Source organism: Epinephelus moara, chromosome 21 (assembly GCF_006386435.1).
Source record: "Epinephelus moara isolate mb chromosome 21, YSFRI_EMoa_1.0, whole genome shotgun sequence".
Lineage (NCBI taxonomy): Eukaryota > Metazoa > Chordata > Actinopteri > Perciformes > Serranidae > Epinephelus > Epinephelus moara.
Window position 1 is genome coordinate 18,217,504 of NC_065526.1, and position 21,231 is coordinate 18,238,734.

General features: G+C 41.8%; 1 protein-coding gene across 2 annotated transcripts in view; it reads left to right on the plus strand.

Moving 5' to 3' along the window:
- Window positions 1–21,231, plus strand: part of LOC126383016 (cAMP-specific 3',5'-cyclic phosphodiesterase 4B-like) — a 98,080-nt gene that overhangs the window by 59,709 nt on the left and 17,140 nt on the right. For both annotated transcript variants that reach the window (XM_050033366.1, XM_050033368.1), the window contains 2 exons: window positions 1,159–1,208; window positions 21,108–21,220. In XM_050033366.1, coding sequence (XP_049889323.1) covers window positions 1,159–1,208; window positions 21,108–21,220 — 163 coding nt within the window. The remainder of the gene's footprint in view (window positions 1–1,158; window positions 1,209–21,107; window positions 21,221–21,231) is intronic.

A 21,231-nucleotide genomic window follows, 5' to 3' on the forward strand; every position in this document is an offset into this window, starting at 1 on the left:
CTCAACAAAAAACCTCCATATATGTGAATGTGTGATAGTTGTGGTATCGTAACAGCCTGTCACAGGTTACAGTGTGATGATTGGAGGAGAAATGGCAGAGCATAAAGGTCCAGGTGGAAAAAAATAAAACATCCCAGGGGACATTTTTTGTATTTGGGAGCTGTTTAAATGTGTAATTTGTGGTAGATTTTATTTTGTTGAACTGTTAATGTTGTATACAGATTCTGAATCTCACTCTGAGTTACTGTTGTTGTTCACAAACTAAAGAAACGAGAAATCATTTTTGTTTGAAGCAAACTGTAAAACTGTATCACTTATTTTGTTGCAATTCTATTTTCTTAAATGAATTAGATTTTTTTTGTTTTTAGTTTTTTACTAATTTGTCGTCTCATGAAGAATATGGTTATCACAAAATACCCTGAAATATCATGATATTATTTTAGGGCCATATTGCCCACCCTTAGTGCAAAGTATAGAAATGATGTGCAACACATTTTCAGATATACAATGAGTTTCTCTGCTGTGTGCTTTTTTGTCATTTGTGTGCTGATTGCCAAAAAATTGCCAAAAATCTACAGCATGATTCTTTTGTAGGAAATCTGCATGTGGATTTTTAGCTGTCAGGAATGGGTTTAGATTCAAACTACCAACATGCCTCACTTGGGGGCGCCAATGCATCACAAACATCCCTAATGTTATTGTCTCCAGAAGGAAACGCTCACATTAAACCAGAGAGTCTTGTGCCTTTTATGTGGAAGCCGGTTTGCAGCAGCTGCACACCATGACATTTTATTTAATTTTTTTCTTGGAAGACGGGTTACAACATCACATTTAAGCACATGCAGGCTCCCTCTGATCACTGAACCAGGTCAGTTTGCATCAGGTTTGCCAGAGGTGGACACGCAGAGTCAATACGACCTCATAGAGAGGGGTCACTGTGAGCCAACACTGATTCAGACAAGACGATGTCACATGTTAGAAAATCTGACCTGCGTCCAGGTCAGAGAACTGAGGGAGCATCTGTTTCGTGTTTGTGCTGTAGCAACAATGATTGCTGCTCAAACTAAATCTCACAGTGGAAAAAAATAATGCATCCATTAGTTACACATCAGGGCTCCTGATTCTAATAGTAACTGGCATGTTTCTCTCTGGTTGCAGGAGGTCGCCTGCTGCAAATCAGCCTTCTGTCACCAAAGTCTGTCTGTCAGGTGAGTCCTGTCACATTGAGCAATTCAATGTGTTGTTTTTACTGTGATAGCTGTATAAAGTCTAACAAGTCAAGGGTCAAGTTTGGCTGTTGGAGGATTTGAAAGATACAAAAGAATTAAGAATAGTCCAGTCATGTGAAACTTTATACCCGCAGCTGCCTGCATGAAGGCAAGATAAAGGTTTTACATGCATGTGATTAGAATCTGCACAGTTGTCAACAAAATGTATAATTTAAAGAAACAGTAATACATTGACGATGCAAGCAGAAATGCATGAGCACTCTTGACAGCAAACTTCCCTTCTTTTTGGTTTGTTTTGTTTTTTCATGTGTCCCTTTTTTTTGTCATCTTCACATGCGTGAATGCAGCACAGCCAGAACTCTTCATTAGTTTATTTGTCCTCAGTAGCAGTTGGTGGGGTTGATAATTGACCAGTCGCTCCGATCAGAGCCGATCAGATCAGACCGATGGATGAGAGGAGCAGCTGCTGCAGAAGCGTGTGAACAGTCAATGGTTAAGTTTCACCCGAAGTTCTGCTGATCCATCTGTTCCCTGAGTACGCTCTGCAGTCTGAGAGTGTGGCTACTATAATGTGTAGATCATACCATGTAATTTTTTTAAGGCTGACTTCCTGTTGTCAGTAGGTGGCGCTATGACTTTGAGTCAATATGGGCATGCAGTGGTTAGCATTGTCGCCTCACAGCAAGAGGGTTGCTGGTTCCTACCCAGGGTGGGGGAGCCCTTCTGTGTGGAGTTTGCGTGTTCTCTCCACGGCAGCGTGGGTTTTCTGCGGGTACTCCAGCTTCCTCCCACAGTCCAAAGACATGCAGGTTAACTGGTGACTCTAAATTGCCTGTAGGTGTGGGGCGCCGGTGGCTTAGTGGTAGAGCAGGCGTCCCATGTACAAGGCTGTTGCCGCAGCGGCCCGGGTTCGAATCCAACCTGTGGCCCTTTGCTGCATGTCATCCCCCCTCTCTCTCTCCCCCCTTCACGCTTACCTGTCCTGTCCATTAAAGGCAAAATGGCCCAAAAAAATATCTTTAAATTGTCTGTAGGTGTGAATGTGAGCGTGAATGGTTGTCTGTCTCTATGTGTCAACCCTGTAATAGTCTGGTGACCTGTCCAGGATGTGGACTATGCTTCTTTGCTGTGACCATGTCTGCCACCTAGCAGGAAACGTCTGCTGTTGGGTAATCATAAGTTTTCTTGTTTACTGTCTGTCTTTGAGAAAATTGCCTGCGAAGTTCCTACTTGGTTCACATCTTCAAAATGTACAATAGTTCTGCTGTTGTGAGGTAAATGGAAAAAATGTGGTGTTCTTGCTTGATTAACCAATATTGTGTGGTGGGACACATATAGTGTATATATACGACAAGTCGGGGGCCATTTATAATTGATCCACGAGCCGGACTTTGGACATGCCTGCTGTCGGAGGAGTCTGTTAAAATACAGCACCTGTAAATGAAGGAAAAATGGCCCAAAATTGGACAGTAAATACAAAATGGCTGACTTCCTGTTGGGTTTAGGGTATATCTCCGAGAGGTGTTTTTTGTATAAATCTGGGTTTTTACTTTGAAAACTGTTGGGGGACACTATTGAGCAAATTTCCCAAGCCCAAGACCAATGTCCGATATCTGTTTTCAGCACTTCTGACAAGTTTCAAAAAATAACAATGATAATGATTCCTACAGTTTCGATAGGCTTCCTGCACCGGTTGGTGGTTGCACCCATAAAGACAATGAATAGCAGTGGCATGCAGCACGTTACTGCAGTGTCCTGCCTTTGCATGCAGTAAAATACATTTACAAACACAGAACACATTCAAATTTCATATTTAGTCTCCTGCATGCAAATGTTTAATTAGTGCATTGCATTAGTGACTTTGGCTAGAACTGTAATTGTTTATGAAAATGTCTACACAGTAATAGATGTTTATACCACCAGTACAAACTGTTACCTGTGAGTGATTTCACATGTGCAAACAGAAACTGTAATCTTTTTAGGGAAGTATGACTTGATAACAGTATGCGAAAAAATCCCCCATGCCCTGATGTTGTAACCGGACAAAGGGAAAGAGAGAGGGTGAGAACCACATGAAGAGATTTAGTCGTTTAGACTCAGATGAAAAGGAGGGAGAGGACGGGTGAAAGAAAGGGAGGTGGGGATGTTGGTTCCTGCTGCACTGGTTCTTCAAGCCTGATTGACGTCAGCAGGGCCTGCACACGGGTGCTCTCCACTTCCTATCAGCACAGATGGGCTGCTGGGAGCGTCCCGCAGCAGGAAAAAATACAAGACAACTGTTGCCTCTTATTGTCCGTCCTCCTCCTCCACACTTCTCACAAACCTTGACCTTCTTAAAGTAATCTCTGACGAGTGAAACCGTCCTGTCGCTGGCTTCCATCATGATGCACAGGGAAGATAGAGTGAGAGAAAACAAGTATGATTAACTCCGTTTGAACCCTCTGACACACAGTACACATGTGTTTCTAATATTGTGTCCTACTCTATTCCCACTATAGATTATTCCTGACATCAGCTGTTCATAAGCATACAAAGAACATACAGTACACCTGCCACCACAGTAAATAATAGTAATTGTTCAGGAGGAGACTACAACAATTAACAATATCACAAGATGCCCTCATATCCTCTCTTGTGCTGCTTTCTGTCTCGTTTTCGTCATCTCTTCGACCGGAAAGCCAGAACAGATTTTTCCTGTTTTGCGTCTGTGTTTTCAGTGAGGTAATATCCCTAGTTGTGGAAAAAACAGCCCAGTCACCAGAAGAATATGTTGGCATAGTACGTTTCTGCACATCATGAATACATTGCATTTCTACGTTTCATACCTGTCTTATCAATGTCTCCAAAGTGACGAAGTATATGAGCTGGCTTTGTTATCAGGAAGTGGAGTGAATAGTGGACGGTGTGTCACCTGGCGAGACAGCTGCAGACTACTAGTTGAGACAAACAAAATTATTTGTTTTTGGCGAGTCATTGCTGCGTTCCTGTAGCTTTTTAGTCACCAAACATGTTCCCAGCCAGGATAATAACTAATAACGTAGGCTATTAGGCTAATAATAGGTTAATAGGCTAATAGGCTAATAATGTTAGCATGCTGTATTTGCTTGGAAAACGTGTTTAGTGTAAGACAGTTGTTTTGTTGGTGAATCTTGTGAGTTGTAATGGAGCCAGATTATGTACCGTTACCTTTGTTGCATGTTGCTGTTGTCCCTGGTTTTACATGAGAAGAGGGAAAGATCGCTAGTCGCTAGGCTAATTTATACAATGTAAAATGCCAAAGATTTGTGCTAATAGCGTTAGCATGTTGTATATCTGTGTGTTTGTCTGTCAGTTCTGCGATTTATAGTGAAGCCAGTTTGCGTACATATGTTTGAAATTGTCTCTAAGCCATATTTAATGTGTGTTTTGACTCAACTATATAAATAAAGTTCGATTTGAACTAAACTTTACAGCACTTACCACAGTCCTCCAGCGGCGACTAGTGTTTTGGAGGTGGAACTGCAGAGTGACACAGACACACCACCGCACAAGTAAAAATAATGTGCAGATTTTTTTTCCCACGACTAATCGATTAGTTGAAGATTATGTGCGACTTTAGTCGACCAAGATTTTCTTTGGTTGACTACAGCCCTACACAAAAGGCAGTTGTTTTTTTCTGACACATTGCTGCATTTCCAGCCGTGATAGTGCTACAAAAGGTGCATGTTTTTTACACAAACATCGCTGCATTTCCAGCGGTTATGGTGCCATGAGTAGCCACTGTTTTTTATGGAGACATTGCTACATTTCCAGCCAGGACAGTGCCAAGAAAGGCAGCTGTTTTTTATGGAAACAAACGTTTCCACGGGAGATAGTGCCACAAAAGGTGGTCGCGTTTTTCTTTACCGAGATATCAGTGCATTTCCAGCAGGTCTACTGCCACAAAAGCAGTTGTTTTTTTTATGGAGATATCACTGCAATTGTAACTGAGATTGTGCCACCAAAAGCTTTTTAATTTAATCTTAGACATTGCTGCATTTCCAGCTGTGATTTTGCCACCAAATGCTGTGTTTCTAGTGGAGATTGTGCCACAAAAAACATTTCTTTTTTTTCTTTTTTTTTGTTTGTTTTGTTTTTTAACAGAGACGTTGCTGTAGGGATTAAGCCAAAACATGATCTTTTCGTAACCATAACCAGTTTGTTTTTGTGCCTCAACCTGACCACACATTAACCACAGCATTGTAGAATCGTAAAGTTTCACACATGCGCTACATAATAATATACAAGATACAGTACCTGCATCTGTCTGGGCATGAGCTCAGCGTTAGATGGCTGATAAAGAGCTCTGTGAAACTTTAAATACTTCCCATGAAGGCATTTGAGATGTGAAACGGAGAAAATAGTCAAACACATTAGAAATGAAAGCAAAGTAGTGTGAATTCCTGTAGGAAGATGATGAGGTTAGACACACAGATAGAGTGGGCTCCAGGGAGAGTGAGAGATATGCCAGATTGTTGCAAGGAGTGAGATGGGAAAGAAAGAAAGCACAGCAAAGGTCAGAGAGAGACGTCACTGTTTCTGAGCCTTTTAATCAGATGCGATATGGGAGAAGCAGAAACAAAAAGGTCAGATTGGCTGAAATAAACAAGAGCTGGAACGTGACCGCAGTGACTGGGTGAAAGTACACAAGAACCACAAAAGTGTGTGTGTGCGCAGGGGGGTAGGGTACATTAAAAATCAGCTCAGCTGCAAATGCGTCACTGCAGGCTTTTTAGGCTGTTAACCATCTTACTCCAGTAACGTGAGGGGATTGTAGTTTCCCTCATGTGAGTTTGCAGTTTACGCCTCAGAAACCATCTTGGCCCCATCACATGCAGTCCCGTGAGCCGCGCAGCCAACAAAGAGCTCCCTCTTCCCTGACTGATTCAGATTATAGGCTTTGCCCTTTATTATGCCTGATAAATAGTACTTTTGAGGAAAGCGCTTCATCATGACGTCTTTGACTGTCAAGCGCTGGTGATTAATCTGTAATGGTTATCAGGAGCATGAGCTGAATATTGTCACAGATGGCAGGGACTCGAGGGTCCGTGGTTAGTCATTTGACCAAGAAGGGGAAGTGAAACCTCACTATGTTCTTGGAGAAAATGTTCTTTTTGACTTGTCTTGAGAAATTAATGTTTACACAATGCCCTCAAGGAGTCAATGTTTAAGACGGCGCTGCTCGGAGTGGAGGCTGGCGGCCAAAGTAGGCCACTTTAGTTAAGGCCCCACTCTGACCAGTGTCACCTCCTGTTTTCGCTTAATGTTCTTTCTCAAACAGAATGAGGGTGTTGTTAATAGTCTGATTTAATCTATTATCATGGCAGCCAGATTACTGTTCTAGTGTACCTGTCAAAGTGATAGTATGGATATTAGCAAGGATAGCAATAGAGGCCTCTAACATAACTTATGAGGTGGTGTTTGCTAGTTTCTGTAACATCAACAAGTTAACGAAATACCCACATTTTTAATCAATATTTCCTGTGAATTTAGAATTATCTTTTTTAAGTAAGTTAGTCATACTTTAACACCCGGATGTCTCCGCCCATTCACCAACAAAAGTCCACTGTGTTTCCTGTCACCTGGCAAACCTCCATCGACAATGAGCGGGTGGCCGCGGGCGCTGGCGGTACAGGGGAAAGCCAAACATTATTCATCTGCACACACTGCAATGACAGAAAGCTGGTTGAAAATCAGCAAAGTTTTCCTTTCCATAGCCTGCTGTAAATTCACCAGATTTTAAGTGGATATCCAATCAGTGTTAATGCAATATCAATTCATCAGTGCATGCTGTATTGACAGAGAAGCTGAGTTTTTCTTCTTGCTCAGCCGCTATTATAGTGCCTACATGTAAAAGGATGCATTGCGCCCAAGCTCCTGACGCTCAGCCCACAAGTTTTCCCCAAACCCGCAGAGCACACGGTTAGCATCACAAACACTGCTTTGTCTACAAAAAGTTAAGGCATCTGAAATTACTAGAACAGGGCAAAAAACAACAGAAATTTACTAACAATAAAAATGCCCTATTGTATAGTGCCTGGAAGCTGTGTATCACCACTCTAGCCAGAAGCTATAACTTTGTTGGCCAAAACATGGTGACAGTAATACTCAATGATCATCTGCCCTCTTGACCCTGCTGGCCTTGGCTGTCAGCAGAGCAGCAGCTCTCAGTCATTCTTTGGAGACAGGAACAAAATAAAACGAATATCCTCGTCCTAACATCCCCTGCACTTGTAGTAAATTATGCCATTTTCGCTGGTGGACATACAGCTAGTTTGCAATGTTCAACAAGAAGGAAGATTTGTTTTTGCATGCATTTCAGGCACACCCCCTGGATACCCAGAGGTAGAGATTAGAAATCGAAAGTCGAAGTGGCTTGTAGTTTTAAGCACCACTGACGTCACCGGTTATGTCACACTATACCCAAATTTGGATAGATGAAGTTAATGTTGAATTATGGTGAAGTTATCGTTTAACTTATTACACACACCTGGTGAAAAACTTAACCTTTCACAGTGCTGTGCTGGGTCCAAAATCTGAGGAAACAATTCTACCCAAACCAAACACGTCTTGTTTCGTCTGTGATTAACACAACCCCACGCCAAATGTGCGCTGCAGGTGTAGCCGGTAAAAAGATACATTCTGCGGCACATCTGCTCCTCAAACAGTCAACATTTGTTACATCTTTAGCGTAAGCAAGATATAAGATAAATTAAATAGCCAGCTCACAACGATGTTTCCAGTTTTGCTGCTCAGACCGAGTCCCAATGGGATACTTCTATTTTCCTAGATAATATAGCTGCACAGTGCACACTTCAAGTACTTTTTAAATGATGGCTCTACAGTGCATTAGGAAAAAACAATGCTGCATCCAAGATGATCATTAATGTTTTTTTCACTTATTTTTTATTTACAAAATAAAAAGTATAATATAACACTCCCTTGTTGCTGTCCGGAGGAAATGTCTCTCTTCCTTTATGCAGGCTGCTCCTCCAGTGTTTGTTGATTCAGTGCAGCCTGTGTCTGAACCTGCTTGAATAAACTGTCTTCCACTGAGTGTTTATTTTCATTGTCTGTACATCCTTTGCGTGGATTAAGCTACATTAATAAATTCCTCAAATTAGCTATTCACTTATAGGGCCTTTGTTGCATTTGCAGTGGTGAGTGTGGGTGTCTTACGCTCTACACCGCTGTCTGTGTCTCCTCTGAGCAGAGCTGTGAAACACTATGCATCAGAGTTAAAAGCAAAAACACACGACGCTCACACACTGAGCTGAAATGGAATAACTTCAGATGATAATATAACACAAAAACTGTCTCATACTGCTTTTTTCGTTTATGGCGTGTGGCGTTTGAGTTGACAACAGCTGCCCACCGCGCAGCAGCAGTGTGACAGCTACAGTAACATAAAGCTAAGGAATGACCGGGCTCTAAAAAGCTCCACAAAGATATATATATATATATATATATATATACATATGTATGTATATAAAAATATGAAATACCATGAAAATGCAAAAAGACTGTGGAAGTTGGCTTTAATTTAAGATTTGACTTAGCGTACATTACCGAACCTCCATATTTTTATTTGTTAATCTAATCATAGGTAGCAGACTTACACTAGTAACAGGACCACAAACTGATGGGATTTTCTTTAAGTGAACTATGATAAATGTCACACAGCTTCACCATATAAAGTTCACATTATTCATATTGAACTGAAGAAAGTCATTTAAAGGAATAGTTCAACATTTAGGGAAATATGCTCTTCACTTTATCCCCAAGACTTAAACAGGAAGCTCAGAAGCTCAGCTATATAACTGGGGGCTAAACGATGTTGAGCTTTAAAAGTTATTAAAAGAATCTTAAAATTGGTTCTGAAGTTAACTGGCAACCAGTGGCGAGCGGCAAAAATTGTGGTGATATGTGACCTACGATTTGTCCCAGTTAAAATAGTGGTGATATGTGACCTACGATTTGTCCCAGTTAAAATACGAGCTGCAGCATCCTGCACTAGTTGAAGCCGAGCTACTGAAGATTTACTGAGGCACGTAAACAGTGCGTTGCAGTAGTCGAGGCACGAGAGTACAAAAGCATGAAAAAGCCTTTCAAAGTCAGGAAAAGGCACAGCTGATTTGATTTCGAGATCATTTCTTAGGTGGAAGCTGCAGGATTTAATGAGATTATTGATATGTGGTTCAAAGTTCAGTTGAGATTTAAAAGGGATGCCTAAATTTCTCCCCATAACAGTAAGCAGCCGGTTAGCTTAGTTTAGCATACAGAATAGAAACAAGGGAAACAATTAGCCTGGCTTTGTTCGCAGGTAAGAAAATCCAACCACCAGCAATTTGCACTTCAGCAACACATTAATTCTTGTTTGTTTGACACGTGCAAAAACGGAAGTGCAAAAACAAGAAGTTGTGGTTTTAATATTTCCCAAAATGTTGACTATTCCTGTAAACAAGGTCCAGATCTGTTGTAGGATTTATTGTAGGAACTTGTACTGCAGATACACATCATATTCAAAGAATGTGCTATGTATGTTCTGAGGTGAATTATGATTAATTCAGTAAACCCTTCAGAGTTTATCTGTTTTCAGTCATGTTGTGTTAGAGTAGAATAAGGTAGCTGCCACATCATTTTGCATTATATTGCATTGTATTGCAGTGTGTTTCCATTGCACTGCCCTTTCAGTTAAGGACTTCCAAAGGAAAAAGGTTTGAGCACCATGTGCAAGACATCTCTGAAAGCCTGTGGGGCTAAAGGGTTAAATCATCATACGTATGCTGCATTGTTTTTATCAGTCTATATAAGTTTAAAGAGTTTTGTCTTATCCTTATATTTGTTGTCACCATTCCCTTGTTGACAAAAACAACAGTTGGTCTCTCTATATGGGATGTATGCCAGCTGCTCAGAAAGTTACTGCAGTTCAAACTGTGCAGAATGAACTGAGCACAGCAGACAGCTGCATTCATACATACATCCTTTTTTTTTTTTTCTTGCTTTGAAACTAAAGAGACACGTGACTGTGCATATATTGCCCTGGGCGTGGGGTAGCATTACTCATTTGTCTTTTGTCTCTCTTTGTAAACATATCCTGAAAGAGAAGTGATGAAAGACTAATCTGAAACAGGTTATTCTGACATAGTGAAGAGGAAGAGAAGCATGTGTTTAACAACGAGTAATTAGTTTTAAATCAGGGTAGGAGTGGTTGTGTGTCGTTGTGTATGTGCAAGCTTGTCTGTGTGTGCAAACAAGTGCAGCATGAAACTTACTGTAAAAGCCAATTATAAGGGTTATGTAAAGCAGTGGTGTGTGTTATTAATTGGAAGTAAACTGCACCCAAATATGTATAATTAAATATGTCATGATCTGCAGTCTGCCTGTCTGTCCTCTTATTTAAAGGAATATTTCACCCCCAAAATGATCATTTGTATATCATTTACTCACCCCATGTTACCTTGACTTTGTGAAGAAAACTTTGTTGTTCTTGCATTCCTTCACAGTGAACGAAGAATCCAAAAACGAGGGCAATTCTGGATTAATTGCAGTAAAAGCTGGCCACGTGTAACAACAGTAAAACTGTATCAAACTAGAGACCATCTTGGTTCACTCCAGCCGTGATACAGTGATCTGCGACATAAAACCAAACGTAAACCTCCGGGGCTGAAAAATGAAGCCCAGTGCGGAGGTACGATAAAACTGCAGTTCCTCTAATGGCCACTTGAGGGTGGATACAAAACAGAGTAAATCCCCATAGACCCCCCATGTTAAAATGCCCAACTTAACAGCAGAAATAAACATGTTTACAGCCTGGTTTTGGTCTCTGTGGCTAATTTCCCCTTTTTAATATTTATGTATCTCAACCGTATACACAGTGACAGGGATAACTGTTAGCGTCACCTGGCTAACATTACCCACCTTTTTTTAACAGGTTTAATGATAGAGTCGAGCAGTTTTGGTGTTGGTGTGTGACTGTTTAACGGCTCGTGTTGGATGTGTTAGCTGTTAGCTGCTTGGACTATGTTCATCTTTGAACAGTATAATCCCAGTGTCATTTATCCAGTCGTATGATCAGTAAGCTACATCCCAAACACATGCATTTTTCTTCTAAAACACTTCTGTAGTATAGCTTCTTGGGCAAGTGCATGTATTTGAACTCTGCTCATGCATTTCATTCCAAACAAACCTGCACGTTCCTCGTCCGTAACCTGGTAAGACCATCCTGATGACTTGAGCTCAACATTCTGCATCGCTCCCTGTATCAGTCTGGCTCAGCTGCTGCTCCAGACACTTTCAGTGGGCGGGGGTACTCGCCTTGATAGACAGACTTCTTCAGCCAATCAGCGCAACAAAACACCAGCGAACATTTTCTATATCACCAGTGGAACCAGTTGATAAATCAAGCTTTGCCATATCCAGGAGTGCAACCTCTTATTCTTGTTTAATTGTTGTTATTGACTCTATTTCTGCAATTACTTCACTTATTGCTGTGTTTACTTCCCTGACATTAGCTGGATCTTCTTGTGTTTCAAACACATGGGCCAGACGTGGCCGTTAAACAGGCCGGCTCTAGTTCCTAGAGCACCTCCACTTCTTGTGTTCTTGGGATGAAAATAAAGTGACGTTGGTTCAGCAATTCGACAAAAGGTGCGCAGGTGTAAAGCAGAAAGCCCTCCACAATAAGGATGTGAGTCTCCTCCTCCTCATGGTCCGACTTCAGGATCATCTCAGTATCCAGGGTGCTGCCGTTACTGTTCTGCAAGCTGCAGCCTGCATTTTGCGTCCTCAACTACAACGCAGTCCCCTGAAGTGTTCGGGATGGCACTGAGTCCAGACTGTACAGAAAGCGAAACCTAAGGTTGAGCTCATGTCATCAGGATGGTCTCACCAGGCTAACTCTTCTGTATTTGAGACGTTTTAAAAAGTAAGGTTTTAGAAATCACTGAGCATACGACTGGATAAATGGGACTTGGATTGTACTGCACGAGTTGTGTGACTTTGTTAACGCGTGTTTTGATATAGTTTCGCTGTTGTTAAACGTGGACCCCTATGACTTCAATTCATCAAGAATTTTCTCAGTTTTTGGATTCTTCGTTTACCAGGAAGGCTTCAAGCAAAATAAAGTTTTTTTGTCACAAATTCAACATAACACGGTGTGAGTAGTCGATATACAAATGGTCATTTGGGGGGTGAAGTATTCCTTTAAGACCCTGTTGTTTGTGCAGGAGACAGGCTTTTAAATGGCATTACTGATGATGAAGTATACTTCCTAACATAAAAATAATGAACAGGCAGATGAGTGATGAGTGGATGGACACACAGACAGACACCTGACCACAAACTGACGGCCAGAACAAATTTGACCCGTCATTTTCAGTCTGGGCAGCCAGCTCTGCTCCTGTCTGCAGCAGTTACTCTGCTCCGCAGCAGTAATCCATGTCAGGTTTTCCAGGCTCGCAGCCAGACGAGAGGATCCGGAGGGCTGGAAGCATGCAGCCTGGTTAAGTATTTGAATTATGTCATTGACGTCAGTACAGTCATAAACCTCGCTGCGGCCCATCCCTCGGGCTGGCCCGTGCCAACACAGCTCCATGGTGCATTGTGAAGGAGCTGTCAAACAGGCCCGGATGAGCTGTGTGTGTGTTTGTATAACTGTTGAAGCCTTTTGTTTTGATAGGTGAGGAGATTATGCCGCTGTTATAAACTATGAAAAGACATAATCAGTCCTGAAGGTTGTTTGTGAGAAGAGTGCGGTTTCGGGGCTGGACCTACGGTAAATGTCCACTACACCACACCACAGGTTGCCTAGAAGTTATTTCCTTTGAACATCACACCCTTCATCTATATCACAATATATAAAATGTGTCACACAGATGTCACCTATTTTATTGAGGTATCACGTTAACACACCTTGTTTACAACTTTCTTTATTGTTCTGACAAAAGTTAAAAAACAAACAGAATATATACACTAAAGCACGCACTTACATGAATATATTACAAATAAATTAAACCTTATTTTGAAATTATGCATAACAGTATATGGAAAAACAGCATGTTAAAATTAGGAGGCATTTATTCAATAATTTTGAAGCAGTGTACATGATGCAAATTATGAAAGAGCAAAGTTTTAAAGAGTTAAAAGTGAAATCTGCTTTGCAAGACTGATCAAATTTAAGATCTGCAGTCTTATTGCTTTTTTTCCACCAGGTGTGGACGGAGTTGCCTGTTCACCTGTGTGCATTAGATAACTCCTCTGTGTTGCTGTCTGATTGAACAAACATTTGGAGAAGTGCCGGTAACTTGAGAAAATTGGATCCAGGAGGAAAAATACCCATGTTTGTGTGTCTAAGTGAATAATGAGAACAACAATTTTGATACTGTTCCAGTATTGAGTAAGAGCGCCGAGGTCGGCAGCTGCAAAGCAGACTGCAATGAAGCCTCTCGGGGGCATTTGTGTACCGTCAATTTACGTCTACTAAAAGTGTTCATTTTTGCAACAGACAGGTTTAGATAATTATTCTAAGTGTCTGACAACATTATGGAAAGGATCCCAACAGAGAGAGAACACTTTTGTTAAAGAGTAAGATCCTTTTTGTTTAACCGGAAACATCCCCCAAATTGCTATCACGAAAAACACATTTAAATTGCTCCATTTAAATTAGGGGTAAAAAATCGATACAGCGTAGTATCGCAATTTTGTATTGTTATACAGACGCACATTATAGATCATTTTTTATCGTCTAAGTTACAAATATTGTAAATACAATTGGAGGTTTTGGTAGCTTACTTGAATAACAAAATTAATTGGTTATTTCTTCCATTAGATACGTTTTGCTATAATAAAAGTAATTGAAGTGAGATGAACAGACCAAAAACTTAACCTTATAAACCCTTCGAATTCTGCAATTGAAATGGTCCCCCAGTGTCAACATTGGTGTTTTTTCATATCGCATATTACATTTACAATCTGTGCAGCCTCATAGTCAGTTTCTGTACCCCTACGTTCAGCTTTGGGGGTACCCCACCTATAAAGGGGTGTCTCCCGCCTTACTTCTCCCCATTTGCTGTTGTACTCCATGGGAGAGGTAAGCTACATTGCTCTTGTAGTCATTTCCGTGTTTTAGCGCTGTTAAGATGTTTATAAGTTCATTTTATGCTAACATATTCCTGTGTCACTTAATTTGTGCATGGGACTCGAGTTTATATGGTAGTATTTGATGGAGGATTCTGTTTTTACCTCTTGCTGTCAGAGTTGTCAGGAATAAACAGAGATTGCCGTTAAAGATATCCACGGTCTGGGCCTCTTCATATCAACACAATGCAGACAACACTAGAATCCACCAGTTACACAGATGTAGAAACATTAACAAAATATTTCTTAACACTTTTTGAGATATGCTCTTTTTTTTTTAGAACAAAGTGCAATAGCGTTGTGATAGATATATTATTCATACCTCTGGCGCCACAGCATCTTTCAGTGTGTAATGTAGTCTAATGATGTCATCATGAGCGTACAGCATGATGATGCAGAAGACCGAAGCCCTGGCTTTCTGTTGCGAACAGAAATGCTCTAGCTATTATGTTTTTTTTAATTTTAGATCATATACAGTAGACAAAACAGTCTCCAGTGGCCGTTACAGGAAAATTCTGTCATAATTATGGCAAAATGCCATGTTTGCACCGCACTGAAGGTGAAGTTATGTAAGGAAATGATGTGATGACAAGGGAGACTTTTGCAAAGAGAATAAATGCTCTGTCTACTATGGTTGGTATTTTAGATCGAGAACAAAGATTTCCTGAAGCCGTCCACAGGAAATCCATTTTTAAAGGGTTAAATAAACACAAATATTGACAAAGTTTTGCTTTGAAGACATAATTTGCAGTTGAAAAAGGGCAATACAACACAAAATATGTTATGGAAATGCTCAGCATATACACTAGCAAAGCAGTTAAAATCGCAATAATATCATATCGTGACTCAGGTATCGCGATAAAATCATATCGTGGGGCCTCTGGTGATTCCAGCCCCTGATTTAAATAAACAAAAATTTTATCATCGTAAAACACACGTCATTTAAAGTCAACAGGAACAAAAGAAAACGTCTTGTTTCATCTTTCCACTGTTCCAACAATCAACAACTTTGGTTTGGTTGAAATAAAAAAAATACTAAAATTACTGTTTAATATGATTTCAGGGCTGTTTCTGGTTAAACAAAAAGGATGTTACTCTTTATTTAAAAAAGTCTGTCTCTGTCGGGATCCTTTCCATTATGTTGTCAGACACTTAAAATAACAATCTGAGCCTGTCAGTGGCAAAAACAAGCACTTTTAGTGGATATAAATTGAGGGTGCAAATGTCCTGAGTGAATACATTGCATCCTGTTTCATCACTGCCAGCTGCAGCCCTCTCACTCCATACTGGACGAATATAAAAAATGTTTCTCCCATTACTTAGACCAAACAACATTAGAAAAAAGGGTCCAGGTTGAAAACTACTGAAGTTACCCTTTAACATACTTCTCTCCTTTTCTTTCTCTTTCTCTTCGCCTTTTTTCTTCCTGTTTGTTTCCTCATGTCAAACTAATTTTCCCCTCCCTCCACTTGTGAATAAACTGACGTACATTGGGGATGATACACAGGTGATTCACAGTCTGCCCCCCCCCTTCCCTTTTCTGTCTCAGCCCCACGTGTAGCGCGAAGTCAAACACAAGCAGCACTGACTACGTGCACATATTGGTGTCAAAGTGTGTTTTCTCCTTCACAATGCGGTTAAGGTCAAGACGAGGAATGTGAGTGTTTGCGTACACACAGATACCTCGGGGCTGTTTACACTTTAACTGACAGTGATGACTCAAGTCTTTTTCTTTGACCCTCTGTTGTCTCTGGCTCAATTATTTTCTGAGAAGTCAAATTAGTATGAATAAACAAGACTTGAGCCATGTTAGTCACTGTGTTAGAGTCGGCCTCGCCATGAAAACACAAATGCTTCATGAGAGCTGGCTTCACGTAAAGTCTGTAGGGCTGCTAACAAAGTTCAAATGTGCATTTATTGAAGAACTTAGGAACAGCTTCGATATACTGAAGTGTTTGAGTTTTTTGTTACTTTATATTTCTACTTCATTTCAGAGGGAAATATCATTATATTTCGTTTTGAGTACATGTATTTAATAGCTATAGTTACATCTAACAGGTCAAGATTTTACATTACATGAAGAAAAAAAAATGAAAATGGCATTGTTATAGATATTATAGACTGAAGTACCCAACAGCATATAGTTACATCATTCAAATGCTCTTTACATGTTATTGCATCAATAAATGTAATTTAGAAAATTAAATTTATATAATAATGTACCACCCTTCTGCACAATTGGATTTTTTTGATGGTTCTAGAGATCATCTTGCCAGATTTTCCTGTGGTATGACGTATGTTTAAAGTGTTTTTTAGGTATGCACCAATTGTGAAATTCTCGGTCGTTACCTATGTATAACATAACGATTTGGTCGATGCAGCTTTATTGTGAAGTTTAAAACATTTGTTAGAGTAGTAATGAAATGTAATAAGTTACATCACTTTGATAAGGTAATTAAAAAGTCACTTATTACATTTTTAACAGGGTAACTTGTAATTTGTAAACTATTACATTGCAAAAGTAACTTTCGTAATATATATCATAATTCCCCTCTAATAACTATTTTATTTTGCTGTGAAAAGATCAACAAATCAAACAACTGAATTTATTCAAGTTCCTTCCCGAAAACTAAATTTTACAAGATTACATTTAAAACACATCATGAGAACGTTTTAATTTACCTCCGCCCAATACTCGTCTTGAATGGAGCCTGAACACTTCATAATATGACAAGTGCAACCTCGGTTAGCTGTTAGTTCCGAACATTGGCTGCTAGCAGCTAACGTTTACGAGCTCTCCTTTTGCTGATTTCAACACAGATTTGTTGCTCACAGTGTAGCATTATCAGAGAAACAGCAGGGTGCGTCCTGACGCGTCGATAGTGAGTTTACTGCATCCTTTTGTCCCAACACAATTTCTATTGTTCCTGGGACAATGGGACGCCGTTAGTCTTGAGCCCTGCTTTTTAGCCTTTTTAGCCCAAAATTTGCGCCAAAGCAATTTGCAAGATTCTCGATTTGGAGAGTTGGGACTCTGGTTGTCTGGAAGAAAACTTTTAGGGTGCTTTCACACCTGCCCTGTTTGATTTGGTTAAATTGAACTCAAGTTCATTTGCCCCCTAAGTGCAGTTCATTTGGGCAGGTGTGAACACAGCAATCACACTCAGGTGTGCACCAAAACAACCGGACTGAGACCTTCTTGAAGAGGTGGTCTCGGTCTGGTTACAAACGAACGTGTTCCAACCTGGATCTGAACCAACTGCAGTCACATGACACGTTGTTTGGGTTAAACATGAGCATGTTACAGTCCTGGAGGATTATTAATGTGCACCTCCTCCTGTACTGCCTTAATATGCACATTCAGCACATCCAATGCATCAAAACATTGTTTTCTAGTTGGAGCCGCGCCTCGTTTTCAAACTGTATGGTTTGACTAAAATGAACAATGACAGCAATATAGTCCACGATGAGCAGCGCTAAAATCAACCTGCGTAGTTGTCCCTCCATTGTGACATTAGAAAGTGTCACATTTATCTTGCAAGTGTACTCTTCTTCAACGTTTGCTTTACTTCCTGGATTTTTCCCACATGGAAATTCTGACCAATCAAGCGCAGCTTTCTTGCTCAAGGCATTTGATCTGGTCGGCTTGTAAATGCTGTCGTGAGAACACGAACCAACTCTAGGCAATTATGCAGCTTTCAGACCAAAGCAAGACAACTCTAGGTCTGAAAGCACCCTTAAATTCATTTCATGTCATACGTGTGGGGTTTCTCCCATCAACATCGATTAAGATTTAAAAAATCTTTCCGTGGTCTTTAATAAAGGATCTGAATACTTGTTCCAACCCTGGCTGTAGCTTATCAGTAGGTGGTATAATAGATGAGGCAGTCCAGTTCTGCACACCAAACCTCAGCCAGACAGCGAGGGAAACCAGTTTTGGGGGGTAGGTTGAGAGCACAGAGAGGGGCAGTGTGAGGTGGACGTGAGCGGAAGGTGTCTCGGGCGGGAATGGAGGTGGGGGGATGTTTGAGCCCAGCCCTGGTCGTTGGTGCAGTTGATGGCTCTCACAGAGGCCGGTTTGTGGACCTATAGGGGAGAGAGCTGGAGGGAAGAGGGGGAGAGAGGGGAGGCAGACGGGGTCTGTCTGCACACTGAGGTCTGTTGTCCTTTCGGCAGCCTCCAGCATATGGCCAAAGCATTAGGACTCACCGAAGAAGAGAAAAAAAAGGAGACTGAAAAAACAGGCTGGAAAAGTACCTCGCACTCTGTCTGGGAGCAGGTTTTTCAGACTCAAAGTGCGTCACGCCACCTTTGACTGGTGACATTGTGAAATATCTGTCAGCCCATTTAGCGCTGTATTTATGATCAGCCAGAGGTGCTGATGGATTCAGCAGACCCATCTCCCCCTCCTGTGTGCGTGTGTGTGCATAGTTTGTTTTAATTACATTTGATTATAACGTGTGTCATGTTAGCGTCCAGCTGTTGTCGTTTTTTGGAAACACAGCAGATGAACATGTGAAGTTCTGCTCCAGTGATCTTATTGTAGGCTAGTGGCACGGAGCCAGACAGCAAAAGCAGTAAACTTCAGTCTACATCTGAGGGTTTTTACCGCCACACATTCTGAATCAGCCGCCAGCTTCAAAATGACCTGAATCCCGGTCATGCAGGCGGTTTGGATGAGCCAAGCCTTTGATGATTCCCGACTTCCCTGTTAAAATGTCTAACGTCTCTATATGCCCTCATTGGAGGGAATAGGGGCAGGATGTGGTTGCACCTTCTTGGCAACGTCTCCTGCTCCTATGGATCAAGACGGCCGCACGTTGGTGTATACCCAGTTTCAACAGCTCACCGCCTTGTGCATGAGCTGCTTTGATGCTTTACTTTCTGCTCTGTGTCACTGACTTTTACATGGCTTGGATGCCGGTGGTTCCTGTGAATAGTTTGAACCGCGGAGCTTGGCGTCCGGCGGCATATTGTAGCCAAGGGCTCTTTGAATTCACCAACCTGAAGCTCAAGTAAAGGAAAATTGGTCTGACCTGAGGAATGAGGCTAGTGCTAGCAGTCGTGCTCCTGCAATCTGAGGAGCCAGCGGCGTGATTTCTAAAAACCGCAGTCAAGCTTTAACGGGTGAAATCTGACTTTCCTTTGTGATTTAGAAGAGCTGCTGTCATCATGTTGTTCTGATATCTTTCAGTGGTGGGAGGTTTCCTTAACTGCACATATATCGTCTGAGATGTCATTGAAGTTCTTTGTTAAACACCGGTGGTTCAGCGTCTGTACGCCATCACTGTGCTTTGATGTGCTTTGATCCACTATATTGACGTAAATTGGGGAGCAGCACGCTGGCTGTCCTGTTGTGCTAAGCATATGGGGTAAATTTCTTCCATGTGTGAAGCCCTATGAAGTAGAGATCAGTCTTTTCCATAGAAAAAGGAAGGAGGGGAGATCCAGATGCGCTCAGCGTTCACTCCCTCTGGGCACAAATTTGTTGAATCAACATTCTCCCTGGTATATCGGAGACTGATGCTTCGTAATCTGTTTCCTCATGTGTTATCATCTCTGTGCATTTCTCATAAACTCCTTTTTTCCTCTCAAAAGCTTGTGCGCCTACCACATGTGAGTCATAGCTGCTAACGACAGAGCTATTTCATCGGACGACAGCTATGATTGTCCTCAGCAGTCACTCCGCCATGCAGTAATTCCGCTCCGTGTTTTGTGTGAGTTCAGAGCCAAAGAGGAAGTGCTTTGGTTTCTTTGGCACACAGCGAGACCCCGGCCTGCAACCCCCCCTCCTAATTCAGGGAGTCAAAGTTTGCCTCTCGTGTTGCTTGTGCAAACAGAGAGTTTGGTGTTTGATATAATTTTTTTTCTCTCCCTCAGCGAGGTTCAGAGAGGAGAGAGCCAGTTTGTGAAGCATGGTGGTGTGGTGTGCTGCTGCTCCTGCAGTTCAGCAGAGTACAGCCTTGAAGTGGTCTGCATGTTTCAGAAAGGAAGTCATCGGGAGTTGGCGCGGCATCTTTGCAGCAGTGATAAAGTCAAATAAGTTAATGTAGGTTTTTGACGCACATCCCTCCCTCCTGTTTCTCTTCCTCTTCCTCTCCCCCTGTGTTAATATATGAGATATCAGATATCATAAAGGAGGTGAAAAAAAGCAAAGCCAGTCTCTTTCACCAAAAGCCCCTCTTCAGGTAGTGTGTTTGTGTACTGTACCTGTATGTACACATCATTTGTATGTGTTTAAATGAGGGGGGGCTCACAGACACATCAACAGCAGGAGGCAGCAGACCGCCTAGTTTGCACGCCACTTGTTCAGCAGAGTGATACAGAGGAAAGCGGGGATAAGCGAACTCGAGAGAGCCTGAGTGAGGGTGGGGGGAGCCAGACAGAGTGGGAGGGGGTTTGAAGAGCGCACGAGAGCGAGGGAACGAGGGGGTACGGAGAGAAAGAGACTACAGAGAGAGCGTCTGCAAACAGTAACTCTAGCCCCTCAGTTTGTCTGAGAGCACCTCAACTTTCTGAGGTTGCGGAGCAGTAACGAGATGAAGGAGCTGTGTGTACACACCTCCCCCTCTTCCTCTGCGTCTCCCGGATGTCCTGCTGGCCAGTCTTCTGTAAGATCAAGCCACGCCGGGACCCTTGGACCTCCACGCATGGTGTCGGGGGGCTCTGCTATGGACATGGATCCTCTCGGGCCTGATTACGTGTCCATGTGTCTGTTGGCAGATGAGTCCTACCAGAAGCTGGCTATGGAGACCATGGAGGAGCTGGACTGGTGTCTGGACCAGTTGGAGACCATCCAGACCTACCGCTCTGTCAGCGACATGGCCTCCAATAAGGTAGGACGATT